The sequence below is a fragment of the Argiope bruennichi genome, chromosome 5, assembly GCF_947563725.1.
Source record: "Argiope bruennichi chromosome 5, qqArgBrue1.1, whole genome shotgun sequence".
NCBI lineage: Eukaryota > Metazoa > Arthropoda > Arachnida > Araneae > Araneidae > Argiope > Argiope bruennichi.
In genome coordinates, this window is record NC_079155.1 from 528763 (window position 1) to 546708 (window position 17946).

A 17946-nucleotide genomic window follows, 5' to 3' on the forward strand; every position below is an offset into this window, starting at 1 on the left:
ACATGCTTTTCTTTGTGAAAACTTTAATTTTCATTTTGAAAATGAATCAAATTAAACTTCTGGATTTTTAGTGCTGGATAGTGCACGTGATTTATATTTTTCATCTTACATTTAATCTAAAATGAATATAGGAAATTGTTTCAATTTAACATGTGAGCAGTTTAATTTAATGAAACATGCCTATACCTAAATCTTGGATCATTTAAAAATTCAAATAATTTTATATTACTGTTATATTTATTTATCAACATTATTGATTCTTAACGATAAGTAACTACATAATATAGACAAAAAATGATAATTACCTATGCATTGAAATTATACAATTTCGTGAGCCCAAAATTTTCATGACTGAGTTTAGAGTAATTTCTTAAAAAAATGAGCAGAAAATTAACGAACATAAAATTTTATTATATCAATTGATAGACTACATTCATTGTGGCAGCCAACTTCCCAATGCTTATTTTCTAATAACAAGGTTTTTCGTGAGGAATGTAGCTATAACTCTATAATAAACCAATCCCGCACTTGTATATTATCATATATATATATATATTGTTCATTGGAAAGATAGAATTAAGTGTAATATAAACTGTCGTGATTTCTTTGTAAAGAAACCAATCCACTGTACAAAGTAGAAGATTTTTCATTTGGCATTTGTAAAAAATGATAGAATATTTATGAATTTTTATTAGATAAATCTGAAATGCATCTTTTTTTAAATGCTTTGATATATGTTATTAGCAAAATAATCAAGAGCTCCTTCCATCAATGCTCTTCATATTTTTAAGAACACAACCCTTTCGTTTGATATGAATACAATAAAGCAAATCACTTCATTTTTTTAAATAATCATTCTAGTTTGCATGAAATAGTGAAAACATATGTTACGAAGTTGGGAAATTACATTTCAGTATTTTAGAGGAAGCTTTCATTATTTCCCAACTTTTGAAATATACAGGTATATTGGCGGTCTTATTTTAATCAGTTCTATAAGTTATATCTTAGTAAAACAAAGACGAATGTTCCGTATATGCTATTTTTCAACTTAAATACCATTCACACAAAAAAATTCATAATTAACTTAAGGCAAATTAAATAAGCAAATTTAAAATGAGAGAGGAAATGGGTGGCTTAATTCGTGATTACCTTGTTATATCCACCTGCTAAAATTAGCTTTCACCGAACAATGTTTCAAGTCTTAATTGTATATGGTGCTGCAATGGTATGCAAAATTCACCATTTGTGAATCCATTTTCTGGCAAATGAATTCCTCTCCAAGTGAGTTGTGCTTCTTTGAGAATCTTCCATTGTGTAGTAGGACAGCACGAGTAAATACTTTCGTATAAAAATTCAGCAAGGAGTTCATTGCACTTGACATACAGTAGGTGGGTAAAAAGAAAGCCGGTGGATAAAATTCTTACAAAATCATGAAAATATTTAAATGATGTATCATGTTAAATACCTCAGAGATAGAAGAACCTAGAAAATTATTGAAACAAATTCTTGCAACAAAAATACCACAATGAACCTTTCATTACATACACTGGCTTCAAATAATGTTCTATCAATTTCCTTGAAACTTCGTATATTTTTCAGCGTCCTTTCCAGTTGTTGCTAATGAGGGGAAAATATGAGTTGACTGATCCGTTTCTTATGATTCGATATTTTGGGGATGTCCATTCATCTTTCAGTCATCAGAATCGTCGCGATCATTTAAAAGACCTAAAGCTCTACCTGCTCTTCTGAGTTTGTGAACTACCTCCTCTTGAACAAGGTTAAAACACATGGCGATTAAGGCCATGCCGGTAAGTAGATAAAGAGAACAAATAACAAGTTTTTCTTGGGTTCCGTCATCAGAAACCACGGAGTCGCCCGGGACCAGGTCACCGAATCCTATCGTGCTGAGGGTGACGAAGCAGAAGTATGATCCATCCAGGTAGTCCCAGCCTTCCCAGACGGAAAACAGGGCTGCTCCGCCGCATATGTAGCCGGCGATGATCAGCAAACAAAGAGTGATCGGCACAGTGACTCTTGGCTTGGATTTGTAGCTTGTGGTTATGCCGTCATCATCGAGGTCGTCCTTGACGAGATCAGAATTCAATTTGTTCCTGAAAGTGCAAGAGTAATGAAGCAAACGTTTGAAAAAAGAAATTCATAATTAGTTTTATAGTTATACAGACTCTTGGGAAAAGTTGAGAATAGGGTAACACTTGAGTCGATAATGAACACACACACACATATATAATTTTTTCAACATATTCGTTGATGTTAGAACCTCGAATGCTTACTGCTTATTCAAAATTTTGCAAAGGAAAGACAGTGAAATTTTCAACTGCACTGCAATGTTACATTAACTAATTTTAAGTATTTCAAACTTATTAAGAATTTCAATTTCGTGTTTAATAATCAAAGCAAACGCTTTTCGTTCATTTTGATGTAATCAAATCGCAGGAAAAACATTTCTGCATTTAAATCTGCATTAAAACATTTCTGCAATCCAGATCGCTTTAGTTCAGGCATAAGAATGTGGAAACTTCTGGTGGTAAAATGACTTCGAGACTTTTCTTTATAAACGAAACGAGAAATTCCACGAGATTGATCACCATTAGAGCCGACTGAAGGTGAATAAATCGAAATTTTTCTACTTCAGAACTGATAATACTAAATAATGAAGTGATCATTATTATTTCATATTATCAGTTCAATATTTTTTGTATATATTCATATCATACGTCAGTTCGAGCTCAGAAATGTTCGATAGTATAAAATAAGTGAAGCTTTAAAAGCGATGGCATTCATTGGGGCTTACATTGTTATAAATATCTTTCTAATCACATTCATTAAGAAATGCATTCATATAATAGGCTCTCGTTAGAGAATTTGGGATTACTAATATTTAAAAAGAAATGCTTCGATCTATAAAGTTAAGTGAGTATATTGAATTTTTGTCGATAATATAGAAATATCTATATATTTTATTTTGAAAAGAAATAGTTTATTTCAAAATATTTTTGGATTGAAAAAGTGTAATAAAATTCCACATTTAATCCAAGATATATTCAAGTCTTAGAAAATGACGCCTGGCTCTCTTTCAATTAGTCCATCCAGTGTGAAATGAATTATATTCATAATTTATGAATCTAAAATGGATGCTTTTTTTTGTTGTGAAAAGCGATTTTTAAGAGGAAATTAAAAAAGTCGAATTTAAGTAATTTTCGATAACATATATCTTCAAATACTATACACTCTATTTTGGCACTACAGTTTAAACGAATTTTAAAGACAGCGAAGTTTAAATATTTTTCTAGAAGCAGTTTTTTGTAAGGTAAAGAATACAGTTTTACTTTAAATACGATTTCTGTAATTACGAAAAATATGAAAATATTACACTTGATCTATTTGAAGTAAATAATTAACACACTTAAAAAGTTTAATAAAACATTTGCTATTTTTTTCATAAGCAATTTTATTCCATTCATTTGTTTATGCAACTTTTTTTTTAAATAATTTCAACATCTCATCATTTCATGGTATTTAAAAGATAATCGAATAATCTGACATATTGCGTAGTCCATCAAAATGGTATCAGGACAATGCTCATTATTTTGAAAATAATTATCGAGCAATGAAACTCTAAATTCTTATCATTATAGAATTATTTTCTCTATTAAGTTTATGGATTATTTGTTCATGCAAAGGATCTTCTTCGTATTCAGATTAACGCAAACTCAGCTTTTTTTCAAATAGCAACATCTAATTTTGAAAAAATATACCCAAATCATTCAAATAAAATATTTCTAATGCATATAACATTTTGAAATTTTGAGATTTGATAAACAATGGAAATTTAATATTTCTGATGTTCAATGAGACCTCCGTTTTTTCAATATAGTTAAAGATATTATGAATTCTTGATGATTATACTTTTATATTATCTTTAATTATTTTATCTTATTATTTATTTTATATATCTTTTTATTATATTTTTATTTCACTTAAAAAATACTCATAAATGTGACAAAAAGTTTGTCCCTTTTATGAGTATTAAAGCATATTTGAGTATAAAATATGTTAGCATTTATGAGTATAAAAGCATATTTTTTATTTTTTATTAATTTTAATTCATGTTATACATTTAATTGAAATTTATGAATATTTCTGATACCAACCAAAAGTGCGAAACCTAAATGACTGCAATTCTAAATTTAAGATATGCAATGATAACCAAACGCTTTGAAAATAACATGATTTTTTATTTCTTTGAAGAAGTGTCAGCTTTGCTAAAAAGATTTTCTGACAGGATAAAAAATAACTAAAATGGGGCATAAAACAAAGCATGTCTTACAAAGTTACTTCAGATTAATTTATATTATTATTTTTTTAAAATATTTCCGAAGATGTAGAGAAAAAAAATCAATAACAGATTCCACATCTCCTTACATTTGAGATGAAGTTTTGTTTGGGACAATTACTTTTGTAGAAATGATTTATGTGATCATCAGTGAATGAAAAAAGAACAGAAACAAAAGTCTGCATAAAGTATGAATTGAGATGTTGTCGAGTGTGTTCAATGAATAAAATATAAGAGCAACACTTTGTGTGTGTGAACAACGCAGTGCCGCTGCAATTCAATGACATTACTTTTTAAAAATTAAAACAAAAGATTAAAATTGTTTCGGTAAATGAATTGTTTTATAAAATATTCTTTTTCTTAAAAAGAAATTGCATGAAAAGCTTTAGTAAAAATAATTTAAAATATCATTTATTGATAACTTGGAAAAAAAATCAGCAGTATTATTTTATTCATGTTTCAATTATGAAGGAATATTTCAGGAATGAAGTAATATAATCCAACTTAGCTTGTTTTATTAGTATTCATTCCTTGTGTTATCTGGATTATTTGAAATACCTTGAGAATGCAATTTAATCTATACTCGTTTTTAATAAACTATGCAAATAAAATCGTACACGCCCGATTCTTATTAAATCTTGATTCTTCTTTTTTTAACGATGCACTTAAAAAAACCTTATTTTTCTTAGGGCGAAGTTTCCGTATCGATTACTAAAACGACAACATGAATGAAGGGAAATATTAATAGACCTGTTTGCTACATTTGCATTTATTGATACTGTTTTTAATAATTTTCATTCGCATCTTTGACAGTTTTGAACTGATTTGGCTAAATTCTTACCTGGCAGTTTTTTTATTATCAGAATCATTAAATAGACGAAGTACTAAGGGTTTCATTAGAAAAATTTAAAGATTAGTTTGCACCTCGATTGAAAGTAGTTAAAATTTTAAATGAAAATCATTAAACAAAATCCACCCATGGTTTGCCAATAAAATTCAAACCTGTTACCGCAAATGCATCTTCAAAGCACTTTAAAATCCAAAATATTACATGTTTCATGATACATATTTTATTGCAGTATAATTTTTTTCTCCGATCTTCATAAATTAAAAAAAAAAATATTCTAAGGATTTTAGAATCTTCTATTATCAAAAATGCTTGTCATTGTTGTAAGGAAACTCAAATAACTTTTAATAAGATATTTAAACATGTGATCATTATTAAAATCAAGGATATATTCTTATTTGTGACAATTTCGTGCTGGAATTTTATGTTTTGATTTCATTTTATTCATTTTTTGCGGAAATTATAAACATAACACAAAACACTTACTGAGATAACACAAATCAGCTTCGCCATTTGAATGCTGTTGTCTGTAGCATATGATTGAAGTTACCGTAGCGTGTATGATAATGAATACAGCTTTGATTTTATTAGAGTTTGAATGTTTGACAAGTACTGTTAAAAGGGTCCAATCCCACAAAGAGAAGAATGACTATAAATCTGCTACATTTTCTACCTCGATTTAAAAATGCTATGCTGAAAGAACCCTGAATACCATGATGGTTAAAATCAAATGAATGGTACTTAGAGATTCTTAGATCCTTTTTTACCGAACAGATCCGTATGAAATTACATTTATTCGTTACCTGAACCGCGATTTCAGTGGATAAAAATTATTTGAAACAGGCTTTCGCTATAACGAAATGCGATATTTGAGAAAACCCCGCAGCGAGAAGCCGCAAAGGATCTGGTGATCGCGCGGGAAGTGGGAAAGAGAGATGACAACGTTCATCACAGAACTGAGCTCGAATCACATTCTTTACACGTTTTATTGCATGATTAGATATAATTTTGTATTATCACTGTGTTAAATAAACAGACTATTTGCCTTTGAGCCGTGACACATGATTTTTCAGAAGTCTGCTGTATCCGTCACTGTATATCAAACGGACCTGTTTACTGTGTCTTGCACGAGAAATTACAAGCAATAATAAAATTCGCTGCTCATTTACGCCATGCCATTCATCACGGCATGGTGTAGATTAATATGTGTAACTGTTGGGAATATAAACACTATTGTTGCAAGGCATAGGGACTGATGGAATTCCATATGTTCACAAACACTGTCTAAATGAACACGAGCTTCCTCTGCCCGTAAGATGTGGACGACCAGCACCAGTCCTTCACAAAACACACAAGAAGGAAACAAGAGGTATAGAATTATTTTGTGGTTTCAAATGTTACACGAAATGCTTTTTGTAAGGGTACAGAATTTTGCATGAAATCATGCCTACTATTGCCCAAAAAAGGTTCGGTGTCCATGGATTGAGTGGCTACTTGCACTCGAATTTAAAGAACTTTAAGATGCTTCAGCTGTTGCAATTGCAACTCCCTCCATATCTGCCACTGCGCGCCTTCTTCTTCCAATACAACTTCTCAAAAGCCGGTTTCATCCAATTTGCACATCAAGCCTTTAACTGCATTTATGCCCTTTTCATAAATTTTTCCTCCGCCGATAAGCACGGAATGCTACTGTAACTCTGCTTGCTTCTGATAAAAGAACTTTACTATCAATGTGTGCTCTTTCTTGCAATGCATGTTAATTGCAGGCGAATGATTTCTTCAAACCATACATATCGCTTTTACAGTGAAATGAAATGAGTTACTCAACAGTATATTGCTTTGAACAGTAGAGCGACAAAAATTTAAAGCTATTTTTTTCGAAAGATCACTCGGACCCTTGTCTAAGTAATAAATCTATACAGATTCTTTCGAATCCTTTCAGTATAAACGTAGCTAATTGTATCTGAGTACCATTAATTTAATTTTAACCATTATCTACTTAGTTGAAATCCAACACAATCTACATTCTAGACGAAGTAGCTATTGAATAAAAATTAGAATCTAGAAAATTGATTTTCTAAAAACTGAAGTAGTTTATTTAATTTAGCTGAATATAAATTTTTAATACATCAATTTTTTTTGTTTCTAATTCTCAATAAAATAGATAGTGCCGATGTTCATTGCCGATCAAATGATCTGAATTTTGTGCATTCAGTCACTGCGGAACTTGAAATTCATTACAAAAAATTATAAAAGTGGATTCACACATGCAAAATGACAACCACTGAAGGATAACTGCCCATAATGAAGTGTGGAAATATGTTCATAATAATCTAATTAGTAATAATAATAAATAAATAAATAATTTAATTCCATAATAGGATTAATTATAGAAGGATTGTTATTATTTTATAATATGATAATGATGTTCTCAAAGCAGAAGGATTTAACATGACAATCAAATATTTCTTTGTTAATAATATAATCTCTTGCTAATAATGCTGACAATACGAAATACGCATTTGATGCAAAATACGCTTTTTACGTCTTTTTATATTGCAGAAAAAACAGTTTGCTTTACATGAATTAATTTCTGTATCTAAGAAATAATAAGTGCTATGTTTTAGCTACTAGTTATGTATTTCTTTCATCTTTTGTTTTAAAAATTCTTTTCTTGAACTCAAATCATAGAAATGAATATAATATTGAAATATTATCCAGATGATGGCTGTGATACGTGCACAATGATTTCTTTTTAAATATTTTATTCTTTTCATCACTTCATAAAATACTCATTGGCCTTATTCAGGGAATTTACACGAACAATTGACCGTGCATTGTATGAAATTTTTATTTATTTAATGTTTTTCACCTTTAAGCAATGAATTGCATTTGATTATTCCTCATTGCAAGGTTAATATGAAGTCTCTTTTTATGACGATATGCCAATAATCATACCATAAGAATTCACCGTTTAAGATCACCGCATAACTGTTAGTCCGATGTCAGCGTAATGAAACAAAATAATGGCATTTTGCTAACCAACGCGAGCTTTTCAATCACCTGATAAGTGTCGATGAGTCCACAATCGAGTTAGTCCCGGCGTTGGGAGACGCTGCATCCTGCAGCATGATGTGGTGGATCTGGTACTGCTCGAGCTGTTGCTGTCGTCTTCGACGGTGATCGCCAAGTTTTCGCCTGAAACAGAGGCGGCCGTAAACAAATTTGAAGCTCTTGGCGAGGATGTTACCGATGTTGGTCAAGTACAGGAACATGAGGGGAATGCCAAAGATGGCGTACAGAATGGTAACCAACTTGCCCCAGTTGGTCTTCGGTGCGATGTTGCCGTAACCTGGAAGAGTGAAAAAGATGAGCATTGACACAAGACATTGCTTGATGAAAAAATATAAATTTTTGCATAACGTTAATTTGAAAACCCCTTTATTGATTAATGAAATATTTTATCTTCATAATGATGTCTGAAATATTTGTAGAGTGAGATTAGAAGTTACGTCCTGAATGTTTTCAAAAAATACTATATCATAATAACAAACATTGCAGAAAATTTAGAAAATAGGGGGGAAAAATGTTGATCAAATTTTATGCAACTGTATCTTCAAGAGCAAAGTTTATTACGTGAGTTCCAGAAATTGTGCAGACAACCTAAATTTCCTAGTCAGAAAACAGATGACTCATATATGGATTCAGATTCCTCAAATACACTTGAGAATGGATCGCCCAAATCGGCATCGGCCAGGGTAAGTTTACTTTGGAATGGTGATAAGTTAATCCTGCTACATAAATTGAATGTTCGGCAACTGGAAGCAGCTGTAATTTCACAAAATATTATGTTTCTGGTATTTATAATAAATCTACAGTATCCGATTTATTAAATCAGTCAGATACATTTTACATGGTTAATTTAATAAATTTTAAATTCATTATACTATCGCTTTAAATTCTCAGTCCATATTTTAAAATTTAAGAAATTAAAAATAAACATCGTAAAGATTTATAAAACAAAACAAACAATAAAAATCTAAAATTAAACTTTCATCTGAAATCTATTTATTCTATCTGTTATCTTTATTTTACCTAAAACAAACGATTATTATAAGTAATCAACTAGTGATTAGAAAAAAAAACATGATGTAAAAATTATTTGTTTTTTATAAATCTTCTTATGCCCAAGTAAGTAGTTTTATGAATTTCCAATGCAGAAAACATTACTATATTCTACAATAACTTTCATTTCTCATTCAACAAAATTCTCATCTATTATTTTGTAGGTCTTTCATTTAAGTAAATGTTGCTCTTTGTTTTTAAACATTGAATAAAGATACATTTTCTGTTTGAGAAAGATAATGAGTAAAATGTCGCAAAGCGTCTATCGAATGAAATATTCAAAAATAATCTCATTCATAATAATCTGGCAATCTCTATTGAGAAGCTATACTCATCATGGTTATTTGCATTTGATCCAAACAAAAAAAAATATTTATTCGCTTTTTATCATTATTCCTTCTGATATATCAATGTAAAACCTTATAGAATTTTCACATTTATAAGTTGATATTTCATTTCAAATAAATTATGAAAATTTAAAAGAAATTTCTAATTAACAATTTTTCAGTTGAAATAAATTGAAAACTGTATCGCAATATATATTAATATTAATGAATATCATTGAGTCATTATGTCAACATCAGTACACTTAACTATAAAAAAAAGATTATTAAAAGATAAATACCTTATATTTATTTACCTTTTTATACCTTATATATATATATATATATATATATATATATATATATATATATATATATATATATATATATATATATATATATATATATATATATATATATATATATATATATATATATATATATATATATATGTGTGTGTGTGTGTGTGTGTGTGTGTGTGTGTGTGTGTGTGTGTACACACACACAATCAATCGGAACTGAATTTATCATTTTTCTTCCATTGAAAACATTCTGACTCTAAAAATGCGCTCTACTTGCAAACAATATCTTAAATACTTTTTTTCCATTTGCAACGCCTCTTTAACCACTGGTCATTTCCTCGAAGCTCCCGGATTAGTTCTAATGAAGAGTTCTCCCTCAAAAGTCATAGATTAAAAATGATTCAAAAATTTCTAATCATCAATCGTCGGAGAAAATCCCAGTCATTAATCTATATAGGCCAGACAGGCGCTGCGTGGTAAGATGGATCTGCTGCTCTCCAGGGTTTTCCGGAACGGGCTTTTCTGGTTACGATTTACTTGGCAACGGTGCCATACTTTTAAAATGAATGATGGAATGACATCCTCTGTATTTAGAAAATCCAAATGAATGCACACTGCTCGAGTTGCTTTTTCCGTTCCTTTCGAACGAAACTTGCCTCCCTTATTTAATTTTTTCCCCTTTTCTCTCTCGCTGCATTCTGTCAGATTTACGAAGACTATAAATGAGCATGGAAAGAACATGCGCGTCTCATGAGGAAGCGGATTTATTTTGAGAATGATGAAGAGAAATCGATTTTAAAATTCAGTAGACATTTTATATAGCGTCTGTTTAATTACATGTACAGGCAGCCTCATTTCAGCGATGAGTGCCTGGTTTTAAAGATAAAAATATAATTCATAAAAAAATGTACTACAAGTTTATGTCATGCTATTTGTTGTTGTTTATAATGGCACTTGCCATGCACAAGCTCGCTGACGAAGTCAGGGATTTTAAGCCAAGGGAGCGTCTCTTGTTTTTAGTAGCGCCAACTAGGGCCAAGAGTACGTCTTAGTTACTCACACATCTCATTCGCTTGCACAAACCCTTTTTACAGGGGGGCACATTCACACATCTCACATATAGAACGGAGGAAGAACAACCATGTCCGTACCGGGACTCGAACCCAGGACGCCCAGAACACGGGGAAGACGCGCTACCCCTATGCCAGGACGCCGGCTGTCATGCGATTTAGACACGTTAATTGATATGGTATAAGAAAGAAGAAAATAAGAAATTTCTTTCTGATGCGACTTTAAAGAGAGCTACTTTAATATAGAAATATAAGAATAGAGAAATCTATAGTCATTTCTTTGAAATCATAATATTATATATATATATATATATATATATATATATATATATATATATATATATATATATATATATATATATATATATATATATATATATATATATATATATATATATTTAAAAAAAGACATTATATTGCAGATTATCATAGAAAGTTATCTTAATTTCGTAGTTTTTGCTCTGAAATAGACGTTTCTAATTTTAAGGAAATCAAAATCTTTCAGCTAAATCTGAAGCACAGAAAATATTTTACTGTCTTCTTGAAGAAAGCAAATCAAATATTTTCATTGACTGCAACTGTTACTTTAATTATCTACATTTCGAATATTATTGCAATTTTGCCATTTACAGAAATGTGTGATAACTTTTTCAGATGAAGGCGGAATCACCGACAAATATTCATTTATGACAGAAAATGTCATGCATCAAATTAAATATCATATTTAATTCAGCGGATTGAAAAAATTATCTAGAACGAATTAGGAACTATGAGAGTCATTTATAATCTACAAATCGAGCTAAATTTCATGCTTATGAAACTAAAACAATTTTCTTCTTCAAAAGCAAATAAAAAGTTGTTCAAATGAAAAAGAAATTACAAATATTTGAAGAAAACTCGGATATTTTCATTTCACCAGAAATCTTTTTAACTAATAGAATTCCGGAAAATCTTCAATCATTTAAAATTTAAAACATATTTCTTTCAAATTTTCTCCTTAAGGGACCTACATCGTTGGCCATCTCTGTCGACTGGGCCTTAATGAAGAGTTTCACACAATACTCATAAGACAAAATGATTAAAAAATTTCTACTGATCAATCGCCGTAAAAAGTTCATTAATCTGTATTGATCGGACAACATAGCGGGGGATAGATAGATATGTTATGTCGTGAGGTTTTTCGAAAAAGGCTTTTCTGGGCATGTTTGCTTTGCGACGGTGTTATGAATCTAAAATGAATGATGGAATGGCGTCCATGTATTTAGAAAACTCGCATACGTGAGATTAATGCTGCTATTTTTTTTTCTTTATTCTTTCTGGATTTTTCATGGTTTATGAAAAAAATCAGTGAGCTAGAATGACTGAAAATGATTTTCAGAATTTATTTGCGATTGACATTGAGAGAAGAAAATTATTTTAGTCGAATTTCTTACAGAGACTCTGGAATCATAAATTCCATGTTAGGATGTCCAGTAACATAAATGAGGGTGTTCTTTTAAAAGGAACAAAACTGCAGTTTCAGAAATCGATGCCAACATCATGCTTTGTGTTAATTGAGATTTTTGTTGATTTATTTTAAATGTGTTATGAGTTACAGATCTTGTGACAATAGAAGAGTTTCAATATTTTAATCGAAGTATTTCTTTCAATTCTAAAATTAATAATTTTTGTATGAATAACTTCCTCAGTCATTCGTTTGGCTTAATATTTTGAAGCGACGAAGCTCACGCGATCTTAATATATATTTCTAAATTAGTTTCCTTGAAATCAAAAGTGACTATGTGTTTTCCCTCTATCATCAAGTTCATTCTATGCATTAAATCCATTAAAACATTTTGTGATTAATTCTAGATGATGGTTTGAATATTTTGGATATTTTTAAAAGAGGCTTTCTGTTTTCCGATGAAAAGCATGTTCACCATTTTTTTTTTTTTTTTTTTGTCTTTTGATATTGTTCGTCGGGTGAGCCACACTTTTCCTAACGAAACGAATTCTCAAGATGTCCTCTTGAAGTGAGACGTCTTGAAAAAATACAGAACAGCGGTTTCATTCGATTTAACATTAAAATGACACTGGAAACATTTTCTACACTCCATGGTGTTGTCAACTCATCATTAAGACGAGAGAGATCTACCAGTTATGCAAATGGGACTAAACATTAAATGTTTGGTAATTAGAAATTTTCTTTGATAATGTCTGGGAGAGGAATGCAGTTTTAATGATCTAGAGGTATGGCCGTAGGTACAAAACATTTTCTATTATAGTTTTTGTTCAGGCGTAAAGAAAAGGTTCAAATTTATCAAATAAACATTAAAGGCATAAGTATCCTATTTCGCATCAACTGTAATCCTTTCAGTGCATGAAATACTAATTGTAGTCTATGGGCAGGAAAATACCAGATATGTTCAAGGAAGCAATGGAACTTTTTCCATTGGCTGCAATTATAAATAATAATAATAACAGACTAGAAAAATAGAAATACAAATCAAAAGATTAATATTTAAGATTTCATATCATCTTCAGCTGTTAAATGATTACGGCAAAGAAAGAAAATAACTATTATCATTATATTCTATAATTTTTAGCAGCATCGCTTAATCATGGGTTTGCAAACTATATTCAACATAACAAATTCCTTGAAACTGCTGCAATTACGCCTTTGCTTTGGCCCAAATCTAATTTACCGTTTAACGAATCTAATCCTCAATTGCAAATTTCTCGGCTGGAGGCCCGCAAGGCAGATCATTGGGTGCATTATAGCACTTTTGAGGACGCTTTATATGGCCTCAGGGGTTCCAAGCAACTACAGCCGTAATCGGTATATAACGACACTCTTCTTAATAAGGGTGATTGCTTCTCGGATTCACCTAGATATGAGCTTCCGGATGAGTTTGTCGGAAGGCTTTAATATTGTGAGGAAATAAAATGTGGAGGTGAGAAATGGGTTTGTAAGAATAAAGCATCTTTATAATTTTTCTATCATATGAAGGAATTTGTCATTATTTTCAAATTTAGAGAATAATATATTTTATGCAAATCCCAAGATTATAGTCAGAAAGAGTTTCATTATAGGCATACTCCTATACATTGACATGAGAGAGTCACTGTAATATGAAGTCAAGATGGTTTTTGCAAACACTAGTGTCGAATGATAAACGAAGAAACCCCCTTATAAACACTCTTAAAATTTTATTTATAAGTGTCATCCTCATCATCTGAACGCCGCTTATATCTTAATATATATAAATTACGTGTCACGTTGTTTGTCCGCGATGGACACCTAAACTACTTAACCGATTTTAATCAAATTTGCACACCATGTGCAGTTTGATCTAACTTAAAAGATAGGATAGCCCTTTTTTTGAATTTTTAATTAGAATTTTAATTATTAATTAAAGACTAACTTTCCAGCCAAAAAAATCTTTTCATTTTCCCCATCGCTAAATGAGTACGGCTTTTTTCCCCAACAGTCATGAGGCTAGGCTTAAGATTTTTCGGCCGATTATTTGAAACGATTCTATTTATTTTCTTAATGTTTGATGCATTTAAAATTAAACATTGTTAATGAATCGATCTTTCAGATTCATTCTTAAGTACTTTTGAATTAAAATAAAACAGAATAAAGGAAATTAAAAATTTCTAACCTGCATAGCGTTACCCCAACTGGCGTAGAAAAACTCATGCATTGGCGTTCCGCAACTGGCGTTGAAAATTCACCCATGCGCATTGTGTTCTGATTGTTGACATGACAACCATTATCAACGGAGGATTTAAATTATTTTTAGGTTAGTTGCATGTTTTTGTAATTAAATTGTATTTATGTTAGTTATATATTTTTTGTATACGCTTATAGTTTTAAGTACATCGTTTTTTAAGTAGTTTTTTTTAAACTGTTTCCTACCGATTATTTTAAACGATTCGTTTTATTTTCTTAGTGTTTGATGCATTTAAAATTAAACATTGTTAATTAATCGTTCTGGTCATGATGAATCTGAGAATATTTTCTTGACAAATTCTTGAAATATTACATAAATTAGGAAATATATTCTTTAGTGCCCATAAAGTTTAAACGCTCAATGACTGTTTTCAGTAATCATATTACAAAAAAATATTATTATATTAATTGCAGATTAATCCTTTCCACTTTAATTTATAGTATAAATTCTACGGGAACTAACAGAAAATGAGAGAGATACATATTACGTTATGACTGAAGGCGTTTATAATATTATGAGCGAATTATATGACTATCAAAATTTGAAGTTTTAAAATATTTTGATGAAGAAGCTATTAAAGTAGGAATTGCATAAAATGTTTAATTATTAAAATTTTAACGAACACTAAGATTGGCGAACCGGCTGGTCGCCAAAGGCGGCTAGTATATATATATATATATATATATATATATATATATATATATATATATATATATATATATATGGAGGCTCGGCCGGGATATTTCGAGAGCTTCTGTTGAAAGTAGAGAAAAGGGATCACATTTTCTTTTAGCTTTACCTTTCAAATCTTCATTGCAAGAACTATTTGGCAAAAATCTACTGGAAAGACTCAAACTTGGTACTAGTTGACAAAAATTATCCATTTCTGAAATCCTATTATTCTGTAGAAAACATTTGGAAGTCGTGGGGTTTTCTTGGTTAAATCCGAAATCATTTGCCGTTTCATATTTGGTCGAATTATATGGGTCAAGCAAATTGTTTTTGATTGGAGGAAATCCAGACCATTTTGACTTTTCATAGTTTTCTTTCATAGATGTTTCGTTATTTTGAGCATCTTCACGCGGGATAAGCTTGGATCCATTCCGATATGAAGTGCCTTCTACTGGAAATTGGTACTTCGGTAATCTAATGAGAACATATTTCTCCAATTCATTTTCTAGCAGATTTCTAATAATTCTTCCAAGAGCCAGTGTCCAGAAATTTAAGAACAAATTTATAATGCAACTAAAACAACCAGATCCATTTATGATCAGTTTAAATCCATTCAATTCATTAATGTTAAAATCCAGAAGAAATCCATTCCTGCAGGTTTCTTTTTCAATACTGAAGTCAATCGAAACTTTGATGTCGTTTATAGATATCAAAGCAACAGCTTTTCGTTCAAAGTTGCCAAATCTAAAAGTTATTGTAGTGTACGGAGCGTCCCCCTAGCGGCGTTCGCGGTACGGAGTGTCATCCTAACGGCGCACGTGTTAGGATGACACTCCGTACGCTCGAAAAACAGGCCTCTACTTATATATAATTTTCACATCTAATTTTTCAAAAGCTCTCGTTTTTATTTTTAGAATGAAAAGTGTAGAAACTGATGTATTAAATATTTTGTTGATAAACTGATAAGGGGATGCAAATAAATGAAATAGTTACTTTTAATAGCATGTAATAAAATGAGCACTAAATTCATTTAAAATTGCTTAACACTACTCAGATGTGAAAAGTAAGAAACTGATAAAAAGAATGCTCAAATTAAAACTGTTACAAGAAATGAAAATATTTCATGTAAATCACAACACAATTAAAAAAATGTCAGCAAATACGTTGATGATTTGAGGAGTTTCGCCATCTGAATATTATATTGCATTTGCTCTTGAAGTGCAGTAGAAATTCCACAAGTGTTTTCAAAAATGGCAATGCATTTCATTGAAGAGTTTATTTTTAAACCAATTAGAATGAAAATGATCATGCCAAATTTGGACCAGGCCGCTCATTGCATTTCAAAATTAAGTTTCGCCATTAACTGATGACAAGCGTGCCTCATTCCATTCGGATACAGGTCAGTATTTAACATTAAAATTCATCAGAACTTAGAGGCCGAAATTTTTGTGGAATATAAAGACTTTTTACTAATGCGAAAAGTAAATTGAGAGCATGGCCGCCATGATTATACAATGATCTTACTATAAATAAAAATCATAGTGGATATGTATGCATACATATTTTCTTTGCGTGTACGTTCGTGTTTCAAATTTCCTTCTAAATGACTGCACCGATTTTAACAAAATTTTATAAGCGTACTCTTCAAGGCATGAGGGAAAAGACTGCCAAATTTTCTAATTACAAAAACTAATTAACTATCCAATTTATTAGCAATTAACTGGTATTTTCTGCTTTGCTGTTATAACTTCAGAGCAAATAATTTTAAAGCGTTATTTAAATACCTTTTCAAAATTCAACATTTTACTATTTTGATATTAATTAAATATTTGCATACTATAAGCAAATTTAAAATGAGCGAATTTATATGCACACCTTTGCTCAGCAACATTAAGACTTTAAACTTCTCAACCACCATTTTTTTTATTTCTGTTTTACGTTAATGGCATTCAGATTGCCACTACTCAAAGAAAATATCATTGCTCTTGGCAGTGGTTTTTATAATGTTTTAAATATCGTGTAATCGCTGGTGATAAATATATGTAGAGTTTATGTGCGAAATAACTGCTCAAGTTTTGAATTGTTTTTTCTTCTGAAAAATGATTTTGCTTCTTATATAAAAACTTCAGTTAGATTTCGCAATTTTGTTGCAGATTGTTTTTATTGAATTTATTTAATGTCGCTTTCTTATTTAAATGCCATTACGTCATTCCTCATATTCCAGGTTTGTGAGGATGGAATTATAAAATCAATTTGCCACTCCCCTCCTCCTAGATGAGGGCTCTGAAAATTGACACAGTTCTTATCCTGCGACAATAGAGAATTTAATTAATTTTGGAACTCTCATTTATTTATTTATTTTATACATTTAATTTAGTTAAAAACTAATTTTACTCATTTTAAGGCATTTCAATTCATTTTGGGAAATATGTTTCGAATGAATTCATTTGCAATCAGGTGTTATGAAATTTTCTAAAGACTGAATATGTTAAAATAATAAAAAATAAGAATCGAATGTAAATACTATTACGAATTCT

General features: G+C 30.4%; 1 protein-coding gene across 1 annotated transcript; it reads right to left on the minus strand.

The window, feature by feature from the left end:
• Positions 1-438: 438 nt before the first annotated feature.
• Positions 439-16044, minus strand: LOC129969014 (potassium channel subfamily K member 18-like). Its single transcript, XM_056083409.1, has 3 exons — positions 15537-16044; positions 8265-8553; positions 439-2111 (listed from the first exon to the last, which is right to left on the minus strand). Exons 1-3 carry the CDS (start codon positions 15787-15789, stop codon positions 1691-1693), a joined length of 963 nt encoding a protein of 320 aa, XP_055939384.1. The 5' UTR covers positions 15790-16044; the 3' UTR covers positions 439-1690.
• Positions 16045-17946: the final 1902 nt, after the last annotated feature.

Excerpts from the sequence above, each read along its gene's own strand:
- LOC129969014 (XM_056083409.1), bottom strand. The coding sequence starts at position 15,789 with ATGAAAGAAAACTATGAAAAGTCAAAATGGTCTGGATTTCCTCCAATC. Across the intron at positions 8,554-15,536 it reads TTGCAATGAAGATTTGAAAG|GTTACGGCAACATCGCACCG; the intron begins GTAAAGCTAAAA and ends TCACTCTTCCAG. Across the intron at positions 2,112-8,264 it reads GACTCATCGACACTTATCAG|GAACAAATTGAATTCTGATC; the intron begins GTGATTGAAAAG and ends TTGCACTTTCAG.